This window comes from Perkinsus marinus, assembly GCF_000006405.1.
Source record: "Perkinsus marinus ATCC 50983 genomic scaffold scf_1104296963016, whole genome shotgun sequence".
Taxonomy (NCBI): domain Eukaryota; phylum Perkinsozoa; order Perkinsida; family Perkinsidae; genus Perkinsus; species Perkinsus marinus.
In genome coordinates, this window is record NW_003205208.1 from 83,918 (window position 1) to 105,137 (window position 21,220).

The window sequence follows — 21,220 nt, forward strand, 5'->3', positions numbered from 1 at the left end:
CTAATTAAGTTAACTTAATTAGTGATTTCGTCGGTTTCACCGTGGAAGCGTCAGTTGAAAAAAATTCGCCTATCGATACGTGGCGAGCATCAATTTTGTTACGAATTCCCCGGCGTCCTCTTGTTGGTAGTTGAATTCAGTGTTGGAATATATGTTCGCTTTCCGTAGGAGTTTCCTCACTGATTATAGAAGTTTACATACAAATTCGCGTAGAAGTGTACCGAAACCAATGAGAGTTTCCTAAATTTCCCTCAGAATTTTCTCGAATGTCCCCTACACATGTAGTTGACCATGTGCGTATTTTACCGTACCGGTTGTGTCTTTTATGAAGTTATTGCGTTATGTTTAGTTCAGTGTGGACGAAGAATACTCACATATGTTGGTGGTGACAATATGAAAATTCTGAGCAAATTCCTACCCGGATTCGTATAGTGAGTGAGGAAACTCCTCTAGGTTCAGCTGAGGAAAGCGATTACATATATTCCTACTCCAACACTGTGGATGAAAATCATGGTTGTTCACAATAAAGTGTAGGGCAACATGCTCAGTGGTGTTTACTGCTCCACCAGTTACAATTCCCATGATAGTGTTCGCTCGCTTGTTTTTTTTCGGTCAATGTTGCGTTTAGTTTTGTCGATACCAACAAGGACTTGTCTTATAGATTTTCTTGAGGCCAGTAATGGCATCCAGGCTAGTCCTCGTCCCCACCTAGATAGCAATGGATAGCTATCAACAACAACAGCAAGAAGAAACCACAGCGAGTGGGCCGCTTCCTGAGCTCAGCGTGATGACTACTATGCAACTGCGGAGGTGATAAGACACCAGCGTGGGAATATGTGTTCGCTTAGTATAGAAGTTTCAATATGAATTCGGGTAGAAATATATAAGAATTTTCCAAAATTTTCCTCAGAAATTTCATTTTTCACCAGTTGACCATTTGCATATTGTCCTCAACTGAGCTCGTGAGTTTCCCCTTAGCATTATGAAGGTTCTGGGTAGAAATATACAAAAATTATAATTTCCTCAGACATGTAGTTGATCATGTACATATATTCCCCAGTGTGGTGGGAATATATACGCACATGGTCAGCTACATGTGTTGTTAGGAATATGGAAATTTTGAGAAAACTACCCAAACTCGTGTAACTTTTTTTCAAAGTATAGTGGGAAAATTTACGAGCTCAGTTGAGGAAACCTAACATATATTCCCACAGTGGAAAAGGCATTATGTTGGCGTTTTAGGTTCGCTCAGTGCATGCAGTTGGAGAAGTTGGATTTGCAGAATGAGTTCGATATTTGCCGCGAAAAGTAGTGTTTCGGAGAGAACCGCGAAGGGGTTACACAGTGCGTGTTGATTTGCTGTGTGAATTTTGGAGGAAAAATTATAGTGAACAAGTTTTCGCCTTCCTTTTATAGTCTCTTGCTCTAGTTGATCTCGGGAAATCAAAGTCACTGGTGAGGACACCATCATGAATTTTGTGATATGAAAAACATATTTCTCGACTGCTGCATATCGCCGAGTTTTACAGCGCCACTTCACGTGAAACGGGTCGCTTTCGAGACGAAAATTTCCGCAGTAGGAGACGCAGTCGTGATGATGTTGAGTAACATCAGGTACGAAACAGATGTAGAGAAGCTGGTGGAAAAAATAAGATCGCAAGAAATTCTCCTGGCATCTGTACGAACATCAGCATCAAATTCTTCTAAGGAAGTGGAACGGCTCACAGCAGAGAACAGCGCTTTAGCAGACCGAGCTCAGGTGGTTTCGGGTGGTGGTTTTTATTGGTGCTCAAGCGAAGTATAGGTTCTAGAGGGCGAGGTTAGAAGTGTTAATGCAACTAACGAGGAAATGAAAATTGAAATCAAAACTGTTCACGGTGAGTCCATATGTGGGAAAATATGCACATGTTGGTGATGTTTTTCCGTGATTTTTCCGTTTTTTTCGAGTAATATTAACAAATACGTTTTCTTGAATTTTCATCCAGCGTGGGAAGTAGGCGCATGCACGACAGCGTGTGGTGACGCTAACATGCCAGAAACAAATTTACTGAAAATTTCGGAAATTTCCCTATAAGAAAGTTTTTTTCCAGCAAGTGAGTAATATTAACAAATACGAATTTTCATGTAGTGAGGGAAAATATGCGCATGTGTTAGTGACAATCTGGAAATTCCGGGGAAATTCTGGGAGAGTATTGTAAATTCCTGTACATTTTAACACGAATTCGTATGTCAATTTGTATACTAGTGAGAAAATTCCTGAGCTCAGCAGCTGAGGAAAGCGATTACATATATTCCTACTCCAACACTGTATAGGAAACTCCTGAGCTCAGCAGCTGAGGAAAGCGATTACATATATTCCTACTCCAACACTGTATAGGAAACCTCTGAGCTCAGCAGCTGAGGAAAGCGATTACATATATTCCTACTCCAACACTGTATAGGAGCTCCACCCGTTTGACGTGAAGTGGCGAAGTATTCATTGTAAATCACAAGACAGATTTCACAAATGTTTTTCTCCACGAAGTGAATGTGAAATATGTTTTCCACTGGTGTTGTTGTTTTTTCATATCGCTAGGGTGAAATCTACAGAGTGTTGTATGCTGTAGATCTACAGAAGCGAGTGGAGCACCTCACAAGTAGATGCCAAGAGCTAGAGGACGAATGCGATTCACTTCGCACGACGAGATCAATGCAAAATAACGAGAGGACCGTCCAAAGGTTTGATATGTGGAAAAATGGTATTAGTTCATACCACTTTTTTCAGTCCTCCTAAAAAGGAAGCTGCTGTTCAGGTCGGTATCGAATCACTTGGAATTAGTGTTTAAAAATATGCACATGTGTTGGTGACAATATGGGAAATTGTTTGATGGAGTTTCACGACTCGTTTTACGTGAAGTGGCGTCGTAAAACTCGGTGAAAAAGGCGGTGATATGCAGTAGTCGTGAAATATGTTTTTCATATCACTAGGGTTGTGAAACTCTGTAGCATTTTGAGATTATATTATTACATCTAGTTTACTATGATTTTATATATCGGAGTTTCACGACCGCCCGTTTTACGTGAAGTGGCGTCGTAATACTCTGTGAAAAACTGGACATTCGCGGTGATATGCAGTAGTCGTGAAATATGTTTTTTTCATATCACTAGGGTGGTGGTGAAACTCCACTGTACACTTCATCATTGTTTGAGAATTCCCGGTTTTGATGAGATCGGTAAAAGAGCTCGCTTCTCGAATCGGTGAACCAGGGAGGCAAAATTCTTAACAAGGAACTTACGCAGTTAGAATCGATTTATGACGTCCGTATGTGAGCTCCTGAGCTTAGCTGAGGAAAGCGAGATGATATATTCATACGTATTAGCAGTGTTGAAATATATGTAATCGCTTTCCTCAGTTGAGTTCAGAAGTTTCTCACTAATTGTAGAAGTTCACAATCAATTCCGTCTAAATTTACAGAAACCAATGAGAATTTCCTAAAATTTCCTTATGATATTCGCATCGCCACCAACATATGTGGTTGACCATGTGCATATTTCTCCACACTGCATATTAGTGTGATTTCAGAGGAGTTCTGAAGCTGGAGTAACATCTGCGGTGGCGGCGGCCAGTCCGAGCGAAATCGAAGAGCTCGTTGCGTTGTTGGAAAAGTCAACGGGAGAGGTTGAAAGGCTGCAGGATCAAGTGGCCTTGTGGAGGAGACGTGGGGAGGAGGCGGAAAAAGAAGTGGAAAAATTAAAATTATCTTTAGAGGAAAATTATGGTCATTACGTTGAAGGTAAGAATGCGAGGTATGGGAGTAGAACCGGCGTTAGTGACAATATGAAAATTCTGGGAGGAAATTTTTGTTGGTTTTTGTAAATTCCTATCTGAGTTTCTGTGTGAACTCCCATAAGGAGGAGAGCAAATATATATTCCAACACTGAGGCTTTGTGTAGATGGGAATTCTCAACCGAGTTTTACGGCAAGTACCACACCAGAGTCAACAGCGATGTTCGCAACTTCAGCAGAAGCAGATGTGGGGTCTAGTCTGCGGGGCTCTATGGACTCGCATACGGCCGAGCGGGCTGAAAACGAACTGCTGCATTTCCTGTTGGAGGGCGCTGCGAACTCGCAGGAAATCGAATCGATTCGAGAAGAGTTTCTAGCGACGAGCTCGGCAACTAGGAGGAGGTGGCCTTCATCGGTGGTCAATGAAGTGAGCAGGTTGAGATCAGCTTTGGAGGCTGCGGAGACTAACAGTAAAGTTTTAAGGGAAAGAGTAAAGGAACTCCAGCAAGAGCTAAAACAAAAAGTTGAAATTGAGATGACATTGGAATCGGCACTCAGCGGTGAGGAGGAGAAATCTAAGACGGTTTTGGTAACGCAAAGTAGCGGTGGAGTGAAGACTAGTCCAGTGGGAAGGCCGGAAGTGGCGGAAATCGGTGAGCTGAGGATTTTGGGAAGTTTTTGATCAGTTTTGCAGTGGGAAAGTTTCCGGCTGAAATGTGAAAAAAATAATAAAGTTTCCGAAGAATTCTCATATAATGGAGTTTCATGTGTTGAAGTGGTGTAATACTATATCAGACTTTACCAAAAATACAACTGTTTTTTCTGTGAAATATTGCTAGCTACGTCGTAGGAAGAGGGGAAGAAAGCATACGTAGATACTGTACACATATATTAGTATTATAGCCATAGCTTAGCTGAATGATACTACAGTGTGAATAGCAGGGGACAGATATTGTGTTTTCTTCATATCATTAGGGTGAAACTCTATTGTCACTTTTCAGGAACTAGTCCGGTGAAGAAATTGCCGAATCGAATCGAAGGGAGTTGTCAAACTTATCCTCCTCGAGCTGAGGAAAAAGGAGAGGACAGTGGCGATGACAATACGGTTTGCTCTGCTGAGGATGTGAAGTGGCTAAAACGCGAAGTAGGGGGGAAATTCTGAGCGTGGCGGAATTTTACGGTTTTTCTATCAGGTTTGCCGGTTAAAACAAGAAGCTGTGGAGTCGGCTAAGTGCGCTACTAATAAGTTGAGGAGCGCGAGAGATCAACTGTCGGCTCGGGAGGTTGATTTGGCGCGTGCCCAGCGAGCTGGAGAAATGGCGGAAATTCGTATTGGAGAAATTGATAGGGAACTGAGGGAAGCAGTGGAGAAATTACGGGAGGAAATGGCGATTAATGAAAGGCTCGAAACGAAATTGAAAATGATGGTGGCGCAGTTGTCTTTGGCGAGAAGTGAGAGTTCGGGATTGCGTGATGAAGTAGTGAGAAGACGCAGAATGATGGAGAAAATGGACGAACGAGAGGCTAGGGTAAGTAGTAGTAGTAGTAGTAGTAGTAGTAGTAGTAGTAGTAGTAGTAGTAGTAGTAGTAGTAGTAGTAGTGGTAGTATTAGTAGTAGTAGTAGTAGTAGTAGTAGTAGTAGTAGTAGTAGTGGTAGTAGTAGTAGTAGTAGTAGTAGTAGTAGTAATGTTTTAGAGCGTTGCGAGTCTGGAAAGGAGTGGTATGGCCTTGGCCGATACCGAGGGGCTCTTGCTGAAAATGGAGGAGCAAACAGCCAATCTGGCGGAGGACACCGAAAGATTTTTGGAAGAGTAAAAATTTTTTTTGTTTTTTTCCATTTTCCCGCAGCAGATACGCCCGAGTGTGTCTAAATGAGGAGCGCGAGAGGATGATCAGTAACGATCTGTATGGTCATTCAGTCCGAGTCGAGGAGCGTCGAAAGGACCTTCAGCGTGTGGCTGGGACCGATGTGAATAGGGAGGAGAGCCGGCAAGTGAGAGTATTGGAGTTTCACCCGTTTTACGTGAAGTGGTGAGAAACGCGATATTCGCGGTGATATGTATTTCATATCACTAGGGTGAAACTCCATTGTTCAGTTCGTTTATTGTTATTATAGTAGTAGTCGGTGTTGGAAGAATATATGTTTGCTTTCTTCAGCTGTTCTCTGATGGGTAGAAGTGTTCATAAACTCACAAAAAATCCTATCATGAAATTCCCCAATGACGTAGAGGATGAGATGGATAGATGTAGCTGACTGGCCAAGATAACTAGGGCAAAGCAGATTGCGTTGCCCATAGTAGGATTGGTGTGGTCCATAGGTCACAGTCTGTGACACAAGTGCAACTCACGACGAGCTGCCAGACAAGTCGAACCACAAGGCGGTGGTCGCTGTGGACTCACCACACTCCAGTCAGCGTCATCTATTAGGGTTGAGAATGTTTTACAACGAATACAATCTAAATATCTCAGCGGACTCACCTTGAAAAAGACAAACTCTAACCCTACCTCTACAGCGAGGGATTGGGCTGGGATGGGTATTAAAGTTAGCCAAGCTCTGGTGATGATCACCAGACAACCAATATCATACTTAAATCATCAGCACCGCTGGAAGAGGTGCACTAGCTTCAAGCTAGTAACTCCAGCTATGCGGAAGATGCCTCAATAGCTTATCACAAATCACACAACTACCCTCTTTTGCGTTGTGCAGGAGTAGGAACTTCCTCTACTACTAGAATTTCACTTTCGTCGATCAGCCGTAGTCGATCACTGCCAGAATTTCAATACCCTCACGCCACATGTAGTTGACCATGTTTATATTCTCCCACACTGCTAGTGATGGCCTTCAAAGAGATCTTATGTGTTTCAATGGTTTAGATTGTCGAATGCAGTGAAGTGGAGTTGCACAGCTCTCGAGAGGAGGTGGAAGGACGGCCGCAGGATGTTGTGATTCTCCAGGTAGGAGCTCGGGCGTATGCAGAAAGGCCTGAGAAATTTCAGAGGTTCAAATGTCGGAAATAAAAACTGGTCAAGGCTTCGCTCACTTCCACAGTGAAGAATCGGACATTATAGACTCCTTCTTGTAGTAGGAGTGCATGCGATGTAAAAAAGAGGCACAGCGTGTCAGCTGTAACTTCTCTGCAGAGTTCCGATACACATTTGAACGGGTTTAGCTGCTCGGAAGCGACCGACTTGATAAGAATATAAAATTCAAAGGCCTTCACGGTCGTTGTAGGAGAGAGTAAAGGAGTAAAAACAAGTATGAATACAATTGTTCGGAATAGGGAATCACTACTCAGCTTAGCTTCAGCTCATCGATATCTTGTCGTCACGACACAGCGCACAATCCTATATCATTCTCTCACAGCCTAGCCCTCCTGGATAGACATCGTTTTAACATTGATATCAAGCGGTTGCTATATGCAGTTCCTCGGCAGAGACTGAGAGGTCAGCTACAAGGTCTATTGCTGATCATTTCCAATTCACAAAGGCTAGGACTCAGCGAAAGAGAGATCATTCGAACAACAATCAACAGTGGAAGAGTCGTTCTTGGAGAACTGTCCTTTGCTGTGTGGAGGAGAATCGTTGATGTTGAAAACGAATACGTTGGTATCATTTTGAGCTGCAACGCAATGCAGTTTGCTGGCTCATTTAGAGTTCCCTACAGAGTGACAAGACGCTATTTCTTGCACTCTTTATCGAGTTGAAATCGTAGACATTTTACGCGAGGCTCTCGTTCGGAGCTGAAGTTGGTCAGTGAGCAATCACTTATCTTTTTGTGGGCTCACGTGAGTGCATTGTGAATTCATTAGACTTTTCTCAGAGTCAGGCCAGGCTCAGCGGGGTGGCCGACAGCATTGACTTCGGTAGTGATCAGATGAGGGCTCTCACTGAGTACGTGGAAAGGATGTCTGCTGAGTGAGCTCGATGTCCTGCGGGAATTGCAGGATCTCATTGGCTTCATCGAGCAGATACGCCCGAGTGTGCCTAAATGAGGAGCGTGAGAGGATGATCAGTAACGACCTGTATGGTCATTTAGTCCGAATCGAGGAGCGTCGGAAGGACCTTCAGCGTGTGGCTGGGGACGTTGCTGCTAAGACTGATGTGGTGCTGATGAAGGAAGCATGGAACAGGGAGAGGAGGGAGATGATGCGAGAGGATCGCGAAGGCCATTTGGAGGCACTCGTGGAGGCTCTAGTAGATCTCCAGGCTTCTCGAGAGATCAAAGCAGTTGAACATTCTACCACTAGATTGCTGAGTGTTGGAGTGCAGACTATGCGAGTGGCGCGATGGAACTCAGTTGTGCAAGCGTCCCCCCGAGTCGCTGAGGTTGGCGTACAGAGTCGTATTGAGACGTCTACGGTGGAGTCCCAAACTAGTGGCGTGGGGAAGAGGAATAGGAGCATCTCGAGATTGACGCAGACTGCTGCTGCTGCTGCTGACTCTGATGATGATCGAGTGATGGTTCATCCGGTTGATGCCGAACATAAAGCAGCTATACGGGAAGAGGCGATAAGGGAGATCAAGGCACATATGGAGGAGCAAGTGAGGATCACCAGATGCAACGGTCAGGTGAGAATACTGCTGTGTGTCGCTGCTCAGCAGGGCCTTTCAGCAGGTTCGACTGCGAGCTCGAGAGGAATCATATCGAGCTGAAGTAGAAAGACTAGGCCGAGAACATCAACGTGCTACCGCGGAGCTCGAGCGTCGTCATGCTGAGGATCTACGAGTGCAGCGTCTACGGTTGGAAAGGCAGTGGCAAGTGAGACGATCGATGGCGGAGATGTCGAAGAAAAAGGAGACTCGGGAGGCAGCTGTGGTACCTCAGCCATTGAGGATAGATGAGGACATGATTGTAACACCGCGAGATGAGGTCAGTCCTTCAATTCTATCTGTTGGTAGAGAGACACAGCCCTTACGATGTATTTTTCAGATTCGTTCGTCTTCATCATTCAACATGCATCAAGTGTTCGATGAGCGCCCAGGTCCAAATGCTATCCGCCGAGCAAGTGCTGCTCGAGTGGTCGAATCGGTCAGGAGTGGCAGAAGGAGAGTGATCGAGAGAACACTCAGGCCTAAATAATTAGTATTGAAAAGTATATAAGTTGCTCTCATGCTACTGCCCTATTGTTTACTATTTCATAAGAGCTTCATTCAAGTGGTGTTGATTTATGTAGTTCTCAGTGATGATAGCGAGACGCTCGTTAGAAGGAGACAAGGTTGTGGCATCCTTCTGACTACTGACATGCATGAATAATCTGCTGGAACGCGCTGATCGAAAAACTAGCTAATCACCGCGATAATTTAAGATAATGACGATGATGTTGACGATGGCATGATTATGCCTGCGCGATGTAGGATTAATTTCCTCAACCAGTCGAACACGTTATTTGTTAGCTGAAACGGTTATGCATCGCTGGGTTCTTTCACGCCTAGTCCGAGATAACTCGGCTGCCCATACGTCACTAATTAATCATGATTGGTGTTTAAGCCGGTTTTTGGACGTCGACTGTGATTGCAGATTAGTCTAGTGGGTAACTCCCTCCAGCGCAGGAGGAGAACAGGACCGTCCTCTTGCTGGCGAAATTTCAATCGGTCATCTTTGATGTGGATTTTTCTGCGGTCTTGGCGGCACAAAAACGCGCTGTGATGGGCGAGGACATTTGTAGCGAAATCCATTTTGGTCTATTAGGACCCCTTCTGAGGTTGTGTTTAGTGTTGGAGATGTTCGCCTTAGCATCATTACTGTCGTCTCACATTAGCCTCGTGAGAACGGTGGAATATGAGTTGGATGGATTTCGAATGGGTAGTGTAGCATTAGGGCGGTTAAGTGGTAGAGGTGGGACGAGACGGGTTGGGTTAGTTCCAGATGATCTGCGTGCAATAGAGGAGGAACTACTACACGAGAGAATGTTGACCGAAGGGGGTTGGAGTGGCAGATGACTTTGTGGGATAAGAAGATATCGACAGCGGCAGGATTCGAACCTGCGCGGGCAGAGCCCAGTGGATTTCTAGTCCACCTCCTTAACCACTCGGACACGCTGTCTACTGTGATATATAAGATTCGAGCTCCTTCGATACACTTTCTTCGAATTCTCAGTCGTGTCAGCTATCTACGACCAATTTTTTGTGATCGGCAAGCGTACAAGTGACTTCCACTAAATGAAGCGAGTAAGTGTTTGGGGAATATTTTCGCGGGGAAGGACATCGACGCCGACAGCAATCATACTTGCGCGAGTAAAGTCCAGAGGTTTCCGAGCCCACCTCCTCCTTGACCATTCGGACACACCATCTGATGCCCCGAACGGGATCTCAGGTCTTCCGATGTACGTTGGAATGATCTATTACTATTCCTCTACGTCACTCCACCATAACGTCACTCTGGTCATAACGTTTAATGCCATTTACTGCCCAACCCGACACCCCATATAAATGAAATCGTCGAGCACATCATCACGTGCATGTGCGTCGACAGTCACCCCACAACCCTCAGACAACAGGGTCATCCGAAATTGTCCACAAACTGGAATAAGGCGGCTAGCAAACACTCCACTGGTACTGTCTTCGACATGGTGCTGCTTCCTTACCCTGAATGTCCAACCTCCTTATGACAGAGCTCATAAGAAGCCTTATAACAGGAACATTCGCATTAACTCCACCTGGTCTCAGAATCGAGCTCCGAGGTGGTTCACATGAACAACAGCTACAGAGAAATCCCACAGTCCTCAACTATACAACCAAAACCACCACCAATCACACAAGATTCCACAAAGCATCAATCGTGTCACCATCGCGTAACCGCGCCACCGCCAGGCCCAACTCGGGACTATACACAGGCTCCCTGGCAGCTTCCAATCACCCACGTGCGCACAGCGAAGATTTCTCCCTACCTATACCCGTCGAGCTCGCCATCAGGATGATACAGCATACTAGGATCGCCCTCTTGCTCGGGCGCCGACCCAACGCGATCAAGGAGCTTCTCAAAACCAATCTCCTCGTCGATTTCCACGTCTTCTTCGAACCGTTGTAGCGGCGCTGGGGTCGCTAGCAGCTGAAATTAGTTGTTTTGTGGCGCGTGACAGATTCCCAAGAAATGCTCTCACCTGGCCAGCACCTGAGAATGTGAAATGTTCACCCGAGGCAATGGAAAGATTCACATGAGGTCCACAGTGAAAAGATTCACATTAGGTCCACAGTACAAAGATTCACATGAGGTTCACCGGATAAAGATACACAAGAGGTCCACAGAGTGACCATCCTCACCTCCATGATTAACATTCTGTCCTCCAATTGGCTTTTCAATCGACACTTCGACTCCGAAAATCGGCGACTGCATATCAAATGTCTAGCGGAGCGAAGCAGATTCCCACCAACCTCTGCAAAAAGCTGATGAATCTTTTCAAGTTGTTGATGCATTCTTTTGAGTTCTTCTATGGGGTCCAGACGGAAACCCAAGACATACGCTCCAGCTGAAATCAATTGAACATGGTAAAGTTGCATAAAATTGTGTTACCGCAATTTATACAACAACAAGCGTTTCACCCCTTTCCATCAAGTCGGATGTGGATTTCGTCTCATGTCGCGCTGGAATAGTCGGTTCAGTGTTGGAGTAGGAATATATGTAATCGCTTTCCTCAGCTGCTGAGCTCAGGAGTTTCCTATACAGTGTTGGAGTAGGAATATATATAATCGCTTTCCTCAGCTGCTGAGCTCAGGAGTTTCCTATACAGTATTGGAGTAGGAATATATATAATCGCTTTCCTCAGCTGCTGAGCTCAGGAGTTTCCTATACAGTGTTGGAGTAGGAATATATGTAATCGCTTTCCTCAGCTGCTGAGCTCAGGAGTTTCCTATACAGTGTTGGAGTAGGAATATATGTAATCGCTTCCCTCAGCTGCTGAGCTCAGGAGTTTCCTATACAGTGTTGGAGTAGGAATATATGTAATCGCTCTCCTCAGCTGCTGAGCTCAGGAGTTTCCTATACAGTGTTGGAGTAGGAATATATGTATTCGCTTTCCTCAGCTGCTGAGCTCAGGAGTTTCCTATACAGTGTTGGAGTAGGAATATATGTATTCGCTTTCCTCAACTGAGCTCAGGAGTTTATATAAGGATTAGCGTAGGAATGTACAGTGAAAACCAATGAGAGTTTCCTTAAAATTTTCATATCGTCGGCCACACATGTAGTTCGCCATGTGCGTATTTTTCCACACTGATTCGGATTCGCAACAGATTCACTCGAGGATTAAAATAAATACAGCAGTTGTTGCATGCTGTAATAATTGAAAAATAGTAAAAAGTAATAAATGCAAAATTGCATAATTTTGTAATCATTCAACGAAAAAAACTTCTTCGAGATGGATGGGGTACACGAGTATACCATAAATTTGCCAAATATCGTTCCTTCGCCCACGCACACCCTCGAGAATCGGCATAAAGGCACTATACGACTACACAGGGTGCCGAGTTGAGGAGAAGCTATCATATACCCTTAGAAAGCCCTCTTCGGGATCTACATCTTATTCATCGAATGTAATGGTGCAGAGGCGTCGGTGACACCCTGTAGATGTGTATGATATAGGCAAACATGAATACATATAGTTCGCTTACCTCCTCGAAAGGTATTCACAACCAATGCCTTGCCGAATTTAGAGTTTTTCAACGACACCGAGCGCTGAAAATCCACAATCATGGTAATCTCATGAATGAGCATTACGATCTGTATATAGGGCATCGATACGTTGAATGACTCGGCCAAAGCGGCGTACCACACCGCGCGCACCTTCATCCGAATTCGATGATCACACACCATAGACTTACATTAGTGATGACCATGGTGCCGAGGTTGCCTTGATCAGTTGAGAGGTTCCACACTCCGGCAATTGTGTCGTACATTTTTTCGCCCGGCAGCAGAACGAGTTCTTGCTCGCGCACGATGGAGGCTCTTGAGTTGAACTCAGTGTGACGAGAAAATATGAAAATTGTGAGGAAATTTTCAGATATCATTGTTGTTGATTTCTTTATGTTCCTTGATACGAATTTCTTTGATTAGTGAGGAAACTCCTCTAAGCTCAGCTGAGGAAAGCGAACACATATTTCTACTCCAACATCGGTCACTCGTTTGCGAGTCATCACCTTAGAGTGAGCTCTCGATAGAGGCGTGACGTGTCGTACGCTTTATACACAGATTGAATCGTGGTGAAAATACGAGGTGAATAATAAACCAACGAAGTGAAGATAAACTCAAACCTCTGCCCGGCGTACCTGACTTGGGAGAAATAGTCTGCCCAGTGTTGGAATATATTTTCATAACACACGATTAAGAGTAGAAGTGAATAGAAACCAGCAAGAATTTCCCAGAATTTTCATATTTCGATAACAATAATTATAGTGAAATATATAAAAATATAAATGAAAATTAGGAGTTCGAGAAAAATATAACAAATAAATAGCCGACGCATTCATCAAGGGGAGGGGGGGTCTGGGGGCCCACTTCTTCACCGTCGATACAGCGGAAGATCGCGGCAAATCGCACTAGGTAGTGACATTCACGGGTGGTGAATCCCAGGCTATACCATAATAATGGCAACTACGCCTGGTTCGAAGGGTGCCGCTCCAGAAGAAGAAGATATAGTCGACGGAATAGAATCAGTGAAACACAACTATGATATGAAATTAAATGAATCTATATATAATAAATATCACCAACACACATAGTTAATCACGTGCATATTTTCCCACACTGGTTAAGTGCAATTCTATTCGGACTAATAGGAGTTCCGAGATTCGGTGATTTAACTACGTCGAGACCTCACTAAATAGAGGTATAGGATGCCCTGGTCTATCATTAAGACTTAGAAAACATACTATGGTTACACCTTAATTCGATTCACTATGTTTTAACATAGTTTATCGATTCGCATCGTTGCAGAACTACATATTGCATTTCCGGTGTGCATGCGTGCATTGCATGACAAAGTTCGATGAATGTAGTTTCACCCGTTTTACGTGAAGTGGCGTCGTAAAACTCGGTGAAAAACGCGATATTCACACTATGCAGTAGTCGTGAAATATGTTTCCCACTAGAGTGGTGAAACTCCAATACATATCGTTAATCCTGATACTCTCAAAAACGACAGCGATTCGCCTCAACCCTCTGAAGAACTTACTTCGTCATTATGAACACCGCTTGGGTATCACCCCGCAACTTGCTGTTGACCATCTTGACGTTAATGTCTTGCACACACTTCCAACCGATAGAGAGGTTTGCTCTAACAAAAGAGCTCGTGTTAGAAGATGTCTTCACCGAGATGATATCACCGAGATTTATTTTTTGCGGTCACCCACATTACTCTCAAGTTGGTCACAATCATCACGCCGCGATCGCCGTTATTTCCCTGAAAATTTCAAGTCGCTGAGAAACGGTATATTTTACTCCGTGGAAATCAAGCCATGGCTTGCTAAAACTATTGCAGTTGAAAACTTATTTCACAATTCTCTTCGCGGAAAACAATTGTGTTATCGGTGGTCGCGGAAATATATTTACAAGTCGTATCACGCCACTTCACGTTAAACGGGTGAAACTGCATTCATACTAGTCTAATAGTAAACATGAGATTCACATATTCGTATTACTTGGAGTTTCACCACCCTATTGATACTAAAAAACACTATGACATATCACCGCGAATATCGCGTTTTTCGCCGAGTTTTACGACGCCACTTCACGTTAAACGGGTGAAACTGCATTTATATTAGTTTAAGAGTAAACATGAGATTTACATATTTGCATTCAATGGAGTTTCACCACCCTAGCGATATTAAAAAAATACTAATGAAACATATATTTCACGACTACTGCATATCACCACGAATATCGCGTTTTTCACCGAGTAGAACGGGTGAAACTCCAATAATATGATTATACTCACTTTAGTGTCTTCAACAGCGTTAATCGTATCGATCTCGTGCTCACCCCTGAGGTAATATTCACAACTGTTTTGAATCTCATAATTTCACCTTCTTAGTTTTAACGCGCCACTGGACAGATCGAATCGGATCTCGGCGTCTTGCCAAATTGAGCTCGTGGTTTCTACTGTTGATGAAGACCTCCTTCTGGGTGGCTCCATAACAGTATCGGACATTATCAGTGCTCAGTTTCCTCTCTAACTATCCGCACGTAAAAGTGTAGTGAAAAAATGAACAAAAATTTTCATATTGTTAAGCTCTCAGTGTTGGGGGAATATATGTTCGCTTTCCTCAGCTGAGCTCAGAAATTTTACGAAAATCAAAAATAATTTCCACATTGTCACTTAGTTAGACATGCGCGTATTTCCAACACTAATTTCAACTCTCAATTTCGGGAGTACGTCATTTTTCTGTACAGAAATCCGAAAATTGACGCGGTAGCTCAACTCGACCAAAAAACGCTAGTCCACACGAAACAGCAAATATATCAGCAGTAATGACAGCAGACTCCGAAACTTGACAAAGGCCGTTTCTGTCGCCAACAACAACCCCAATAGAATCAAAACCACTTCGTTACGGTAGACAACAGAGTGCAATAGGAAACCAATATGGCGCTATCGAGTTGAATAACATTCCAGTGCTCTAAGCGCTGGTATTCTTGGTAGAAAGAAGCGGAGCGAAACTCAGCGACACATAGGGATAATATTCACCGCTGCCTTCCTCCTGAGACAAACCACAAATCAGCAACAATACAGTTTCGCTTCACGTAAAACGAGTTTAATTTCACTTACATCAGTAGCAGCGCTTCCCTGCTGTTTCTCAGCCTTTGCACCAGAGAGGTAGTTCTTGCCAAACAAGCCACTACTCGAAAAGACGTCCATGAGCTCACTGCGGAGCTTCATAGGCTTCGCCTGAGATTTCTTCCCGACCACTGCGATGAATGCCGCGAAATTCGGTGGCACTCCAAAGCGGAGAACAGCTTCCACAAAAGTTCGCATCGCTTTCAGATGCATCCACCCAACGATAGTGTCGGAAAACGCAGCAGCACATACCCTAACACGATTTCGCTTAAAACTCAGAGTTAATCTATTATCTTACCTCTTGAGAAAAGCCTCTTGCTTCTTCACTTCGCTTTCCATATGGGCCTTGGCGTTCTGCAGCTCGTCGTACTTGGTAGCATCGTAGGTGAAATCACGGCAGTTGAAGCGAGCGTGTCGCATGTTGTTGGCGAACTCCTCGACACTGTTTTTGAAAACCACCACTCTGTACAGCTTGGCACCATCTTTATCAGTAGGCAAGTTCAGAGGCGAGGCCGATTGAGGCACCACTTTAGTAGCAGCCGATTCGTATTTACTCAAAAAGTCCTGGTCCTGTCCGCGGGGAACAACCACGACGACAGTAGTGAGATGCTCGGTCTCAACGAAATCGCCTTCGCGCACACTGTTGGGGGTAATGACATCTGTCAAGTCGCGCTGAGCATACGAGCCGGATTCCTGAGGAAAATATATATGTGAAATTTCAGAAGAAAATGAGACCAGGGGGAGAATAAAAAATCGAAAAAAGAAAAGAACAAAAAAATAAAAACTGAGAGAAAATGAAAAACCTAAGGAAAAAATAAAATGAATATAAGATGAAGAGGAAATAGGAGAATAAAAATAAGAAAAGAGAAGAAATTAAAACTGAGAAAGAGTAGAGAGAAAATGACAAAAAAATAAAAACATCTGAGAAAAATATAAAATGAATATAAGATAAAGAGAAAATAGGAGAATAAAAAGCGCGAAAAAAACAAAAAACAGAAAAAAATAAAAAGTTTTTATTGAAAACTGAGAAAGAATAAAGAGAGGAAAATGAGAAAAAATAAAAAAACTTGAGGAAAAATAAAATTAATACAAGATAAAGAGGAAATAGAAAAGCGAAAAAATACAAAAAATACAAAAAAAATACAAAATAAAAAATAAAAAATAAAAAAATAAAGAAGAAAAGAGACAGAGATGTATATAAACTTACTTTCTTGCTCATTTGAGAGTACTGTGTCTTGAGGTCCGAATAAGCTTGGCTCTTCGACTTCACCTCCTCATCGAGCTTTTGAATACTCGTCAACAACAGACTGAGGTTGTCCTGAATGTTCCTGGTGCGGGGGAACTTGGCGTCATCCCAGTGGAATTTGGTGATGTACTCCTCTGCAGATAGTGACGCTCTCTGAGAGACGACCTTGAACTCAGTGTTGGGGTCGAGCTCGAGCAGCTGCCTCTCGATACGGCGAAGGACGGCTTCTACCTGAGGGGAAATTAGGGAGTTGATGATGATGATAGTTGCCTTACTTGAGAGTCTTGTTTGGAAAGGTCATCTACTAGTCTGATGAGAGAATCAAAGGAGCCGAATTTGAGGTTCTCGGGCACGTCAAACCTGTGGAATAATTGCAGTGGTAAAAGTTGCATAAACTTCTTCTCACTTGTAAACAGCATCACAATACTTGTTCTTCTCACACACTCTAGACTGCAAAACAGTGTGGATGAGCTCCTTGGGCTCGTCAGCCGATGAACAGGCCAAGATGAGATATGGTTGAATCGTGGAAGACGACATTTTAATGCACTACAACGACAATAACAGTCTAATAGCAGCGACGAGCTTAAGAGCCATGCTCAGCAACTTAGTCTTCACTTCGCGCGCGCCCATCTAATCGATAAGAAAACTCACCAAAGATTCTATCGAACGGAGTAATAGTATGGGAATCTGCGCAGCTTGTCTAGCAAACGAGATAGAAGATTCATGCAATCCTACTATTCTTCCTCACAAGCACCCCTCGTGCCGAAGTCGACTTGAGACTGATGAACTCTCCTCGACGTTTATACCCGAGTAAAAACGTTGCTGAAACGATTTTGTCTCGGAGGTGGTGCCAGCAAACGACCACAGAGGGATTGAAAACTCGCCCTTTTTAATGGTGTATTCTATTGTTGATTATTCAACTCGCACTCATTAAAGTACTTCACTGGGAAAATAATGTTGTGCATTTAGGTCAATTCTATTGTGGAGTTTTTCGTGCATCTCGTTGGTGGTCGGATGGAGAGAAAGTAAGGTGGTTTGGGCGGAGGAGGAGGAGGGATAGTATCTTGAGGTTGAGCATGCAAGATTCAAAATAGGTCCGGATAGGGTACATCGACCGATTATCGATCAACAGCTCATATTGTTAACAACTTTTACAAATGGGAAACACACTCGCGTCTATCGAGTCCGACCCGAGGGTCTCCAGGCTAGAGACTTTCAGTAGCAACATGTTCGACCAGTGCTGCCGACGACCCGACTCTTCCGAGTGGCTTAATGAAGTTACAGTAGTGGCAGACAATGGTAATGATATTCATACCACACCAAAGGCAACTCCTACGATCGTCGCTACGCCAAGTACTCCCTCTATCATTGGAAAGCAGGAGGAAGGTAATACATAAGCAAAGACCTCCAACCGGTAGTGCTGATCTCAGGTCGATCAGTAGGTGGAGTAGAAGACAGGGAAGTAACGCAAACTGTAGAGGTAGGCCCTTTCGAAACAGACGTCTACGTCCACTGCCTCTTGCTTACTTCATTTCTCCGTAAAAATTATCTGAGGAGCTCGGGTGTTTCAGAGGTCGCATTATGCATGTGTTTGTGGCGAGAGGACAAATCTGAGGAAATTTTATGAAATTCTTGCTGGTTATTTGTACACTAATTCTACTTTAATTTGCCGACTTCTGTAATGAGCTCTAGAAACTCCTGATCTTGGCTGAGGAAAGTGAACATACATTCCCACACTGCTTCTGTGCTGAAGAGGAAACCCGAACGAATCTCACAAGATGTCTCGGCTCGAAAATTATTATCAAAATAAACGGCATTCGAAGTGAATTGAAGTTGAGTTGATGATGGAGTTTTACTCTTTGATCGATTGGGTTATGAAACGAAACTGTCAATGACTGGAATTATCAATTTCTTGTCAGTGTTGAAGTATATGTTTGGTTTTCTGAGCTGACTTCAGGAGTTTCTGCATTACCATGAAAATTCACACACGGTTTAGGTTAGAAGTGTACAACTTGTTATCATTGTTGTACAAATTGCTTTGCTATTGATTACTCCTATACTAGAAAAACCGGCAGTAATTTCCTGTTGCATAAGCGACAATTTGTTTTACATTATCAGATCACAGCGTTCGAAGGTGTGTTAGAGGAAGACCATGATGACGATGTAGCGGATGAGCGAGAAGGGGCTGCCGACGAGGACATAGAAGCGGACTGTTTCAAGATTGACATCCAGGTAGTATCTTATGTTCACCTGAGTAAGATATAAAATAGGTCCGCTTTTTGTCAGAGGATACCTGGTGTTCGTCTCGGTATAGATGTGGACCATAGCGATCCTCGATGGTTGGTGGTGGATCGAGTTACGCCGGAGGGATCTATTGATCTTTGGAATAGAAAAGCTCCTCCGGGACAGAAACTTCAGAAAGGCGACATTATTGTACGTGTGAATGACGTGCGAATGGACGCGATGCGCATGGTAGAACAATGTCAAGCATCTAGTGTACTCCATATGTGGGCTAAACGACCTAAGCTCATCCGTTCCTTATCGAATTGATGGTAGTGGGCATTTTTCATGCTACAACATTATTATCAATTTCTCGGATTTGCGACCCACAATTTTCTCTAAGTACATGTTGCTAATGACTGCTGATCTATTTTCCAATACTTGATATCATACTAATCGCCTTGCGACCCACTCTTGGCATTGTCCATTGAATCGGAGTGTTGCTGATCGTCCCCATTTATATTCTCTGTATAACTAATGTCTAGTTATTGACAATAGTAATATATTACCCCTCATAAACACTATTCTTGTGTTGGTTTAATATCAATACAGTGTGGACCAGAAAGGATAATAATGTTCTCAACAGATGGAGACGACGCAGGAGAGGATCTTTATGCTGATCTCACACCCGATGCTGATGAAAATAGCGGAGTAGAGGAGGGAAAGGTAATATGGACTTTGGCTTGAATCGCTAGGTGAACGAACCTTCTCGTGTGTAGATGATAATCATGTAACGTTGTCCGTTTATGAATATAAGCATTATGATATAGACCTCAGGCATAGCGGCCCCATTCACCAAATAGATCCCTCAGTGTTTTAGACCTTGGGCATAATGACCCCATTCGTCAAGTAGATTTCTCAAAGGTATAGATCTTGGGCATGGTGACCCCATTAGTCAAGTCGATTCCTTAATGGTATAGACCTTGGGCATAGTGACCCCATTCGCCAAATAGATTTCTCAATGTTATAGACCTTTGGCATAGTGACCCCATTCGTCAAGTAGATTCCTCAAAGGCATACATCTCGGGCATAGTGACCCCATTCGTCAAGTAGATTTCTCTATGGTATAGACCTTGGGCATAGTGACCCCATTGTAATCACCCGCAGGCGCCCTATGCAATATATCACTAAAATTGGAACTGTAAATCTCCTCACATCTACGGTATTAGAAAATACGGATAATATCGAATATTCTCCTCCACATCTGCACATCACTGTGTATGAATCTCTGTATCTTAATGGTATAGACCTCGAGCATAGCGGCCCTTTTCAGGCATAGCGGCCCCATTGCCATGACATAAGAAATTTACTTACCGTACATCACATCGACGGTATAAGAAAATACAGATATATTCGGATATTTCTCCTTCCCTATATAAACACGTCACTGTGTATGAGTCTCTGTATCTTCATGGTATAGACCTCGGGCATAGCGGCCCCTCTCGGGCATAGCGGCCCCTCTCGAGCATAGCGGCCCCTCCATTGTAACGAATATCCCCCATTATACCCACTATATGTCGGCACTATAGTGATATTCATATAATCACATAGTATATTTTTATCTTATTGAAGGTATAGGGAAAATTAGAATTAATTGTATAGATATATTCCATAACTATATACGGATAATACCATTGATTAAATATCATCATTATACATATTGTGCATTATGTAAGCACTATTAGGTGCCCTCGTCATCGCCCACATCATCAGCAGCAGCATTACCGCATATATTCGACCCTCTCTTTAAGGAGGTATTTGTATTGAGTAAAATAGCGGATTCTATCATCACACCATCGACACCGAGTACGGTGAGGAAGAAGAAGAGGAGGATTACTAACTATACTCCAACTGCTGGGGAGGGGGAAGATGAGAATGACGAGGAAGAGATTCTATTGAGTGAGTTCCATACCGACTGCTTCGTGGTTGATGTTTTTTCGATCAAAAGCTAAAGGATATAGTGGTGAGAATACCAAGCTCAGCTGCGAAAAGCAAACGCAAATTTCAAATTCGATCAGTTGTTCTCGAAAAAGTTTTTTGAAATTGAAGACTCTTAATCTTCTTAACAGTGGTTATGATATCCTCATTATGCAATTGCTATATAAATCGTTTCGGAACAGGGCGATTATACCTCGTATTAACTGGAATAATCTATGCACGATTATG

General features: G+C 43.4%; 6 protein-coding genes and 1 non-coding gene across 7 annotated transcripts; 4 read left to right on the forward strand and 3 right to left on the reverse strand.

The window, feature by feature from the left end:
• Positions 1 to 796: 796 nt before the first annotated feature.
• Positions 797 to 3,584, forward strand: Pmar_PMAR019979 (hypothetical protein; the record flags this gene model as incomplete). The annotated part of the gene is made up of 6 exons (XM_002771340.1): positions 797 to 810; positions 1,243 to 1,308; positions 1,615 to 1,759; positions 1,805 to 1,877; positions 2,607 to 2,718; positions 3,563 to 3,584. 6 exons carry the CDS (start codon positions 797 to 799, stop codon positions 3,582 to 3,584), a joined length of 432 nt encoding a protein of 143 aa, XP_002771386.1.
• Positions 3,585 to 4,301: 717 nt separating this feature from the next.
• Positions 4,302 to 8,885, forward strand: Pmar_PMAR019980 (glutamine-asparagine rich protein, putative; the record flags this gene model as incomplete). Its single annotated transcript, XM_002771341.1, has 10 exons — positions 4,302 to 4,419; positions 4,768 to 4,910; positions 4,960 to 5,295; positions 5,462 to 5,577; positions 5,618 to 5,759; positions 6,641 to 6,721; positions 7,587 to 7,681; positions 7,735 to 8,335; positions 8,382 to 8,636; positions 8,697 to 8,885. 10 exons carry the CDS (start codon positions 4,302 to 4,304, stop codon positions 8,844 to 8,846), a joined length of 2,037 nt encoding a protein of 678 aa, XP_002771387.1. The 3' UTR covers positions 8,847 to 8,885.
• An 842-nt stretch (positions 8,886 to 9,727) lies between these two features.
• Pmar_PMAR019981 lies at positions 9,728 to 9,809 on the reverse strand. The gene has a single exon. It is a non-coding gene; the product is annotated as a tRNA-Ser (tRNA).
• An 840-nt stretch (positions 9,810 to 10,649) lies between these two features.
• Positions 10,650 to 14,904, reverse strand: Pmar_PMAR019982 (Bardet-Biedl syndrome 5 protein, putative; the record flags this gene model as incomplete). The annotated part of the gene is made up of 12 exons (XM_002771342.1): positions 10,650 to 10,814; positions 10,867 to 10,877; positions 11,027 to 11,093; positions 11,138 to 11,232; positions 12,371 to 12,434; positions 12,477 to 12,542; positions 12,581 to 12,704; positions 12,896 to 13,024; positions 13,930 to 14,031; positions 14,081 to 14,157; positions 14,692 to 14,737; positions 14,780 to 14,904. The coding sequence occupies 12 exons, from the start codon at positions 14,902 to 14,904 to the stop codon at positions 10,650 to 10,652; spliced, it is 1,071 nt and encodes a 356-aa protein (XP_002771388.1).
• A 466-nt stretch (positions 14,905 to 15,370) lies between these two features.
• Pmar_PMAR019983 (vacuolar ATP synthase subunit C, putative) lies at positions 15,371 to 17,311 on the reverse strand (the record flags this gene model as incomplete). The annotated part of the gene is made up of 6 exons (XM_002771343.1): positions 15,371 to 15,451; positions 15,520 to 15,781; positions 15,827 to 16,221; positions 16,736 to 17,005; positions 17,050 to 17,134; positions 17,181 to 17,311. 6 exons carry the CDS (start codon positions 17,309 to 17,311, stop codon positions 15,371 to 15,373), a joined length of 1,224 nt encoding a protein of 407 aa, XP_002771389.1.
• A 620-nt stretch (positions 17,312 to 17,931) lies between these two features.
• On the forward strand, positions 17,932 to 19,548 carry Pmar_PMAR019984 (hypothetical protein; the record flags this gene model as incomplete). The annotated part of the gene is made up of 4 exons (XM_002771344.1): positions 17,932 to 18,160; positions 18,205 to 18,254; positions 18,893 to 19,006; positions 19,061 to 19,548. 4 exons carry the CDS (start codon positions 17,932 to 17,934, stop codon positions 19,322 to 19,324), a joined length of 657 nt encoding a protein of 218 aa, XP_002771390.1. The 3' UTR covers positions 19,325 to 19,548.
• Positions 19,549 to 20,739: 1,191 nt separating this feature from the next.
• Pmar_PMAR019985 (hypothetical protein) lies at positions 20,740 to 20,953 on the forward strand (the record flags this gene model as incomplete). The annotated part of the gene is made up of 1 exon (XM_002771345.1): positions 20,740 to 20,953. A coding segment is annotated over one exon (214 nt), but the record flags the coding sequence as incomplete, so codon positions are not given.
• Between the last annotated feature and the right edge of the window lie 267 nt (positions 20,954 to 21,220).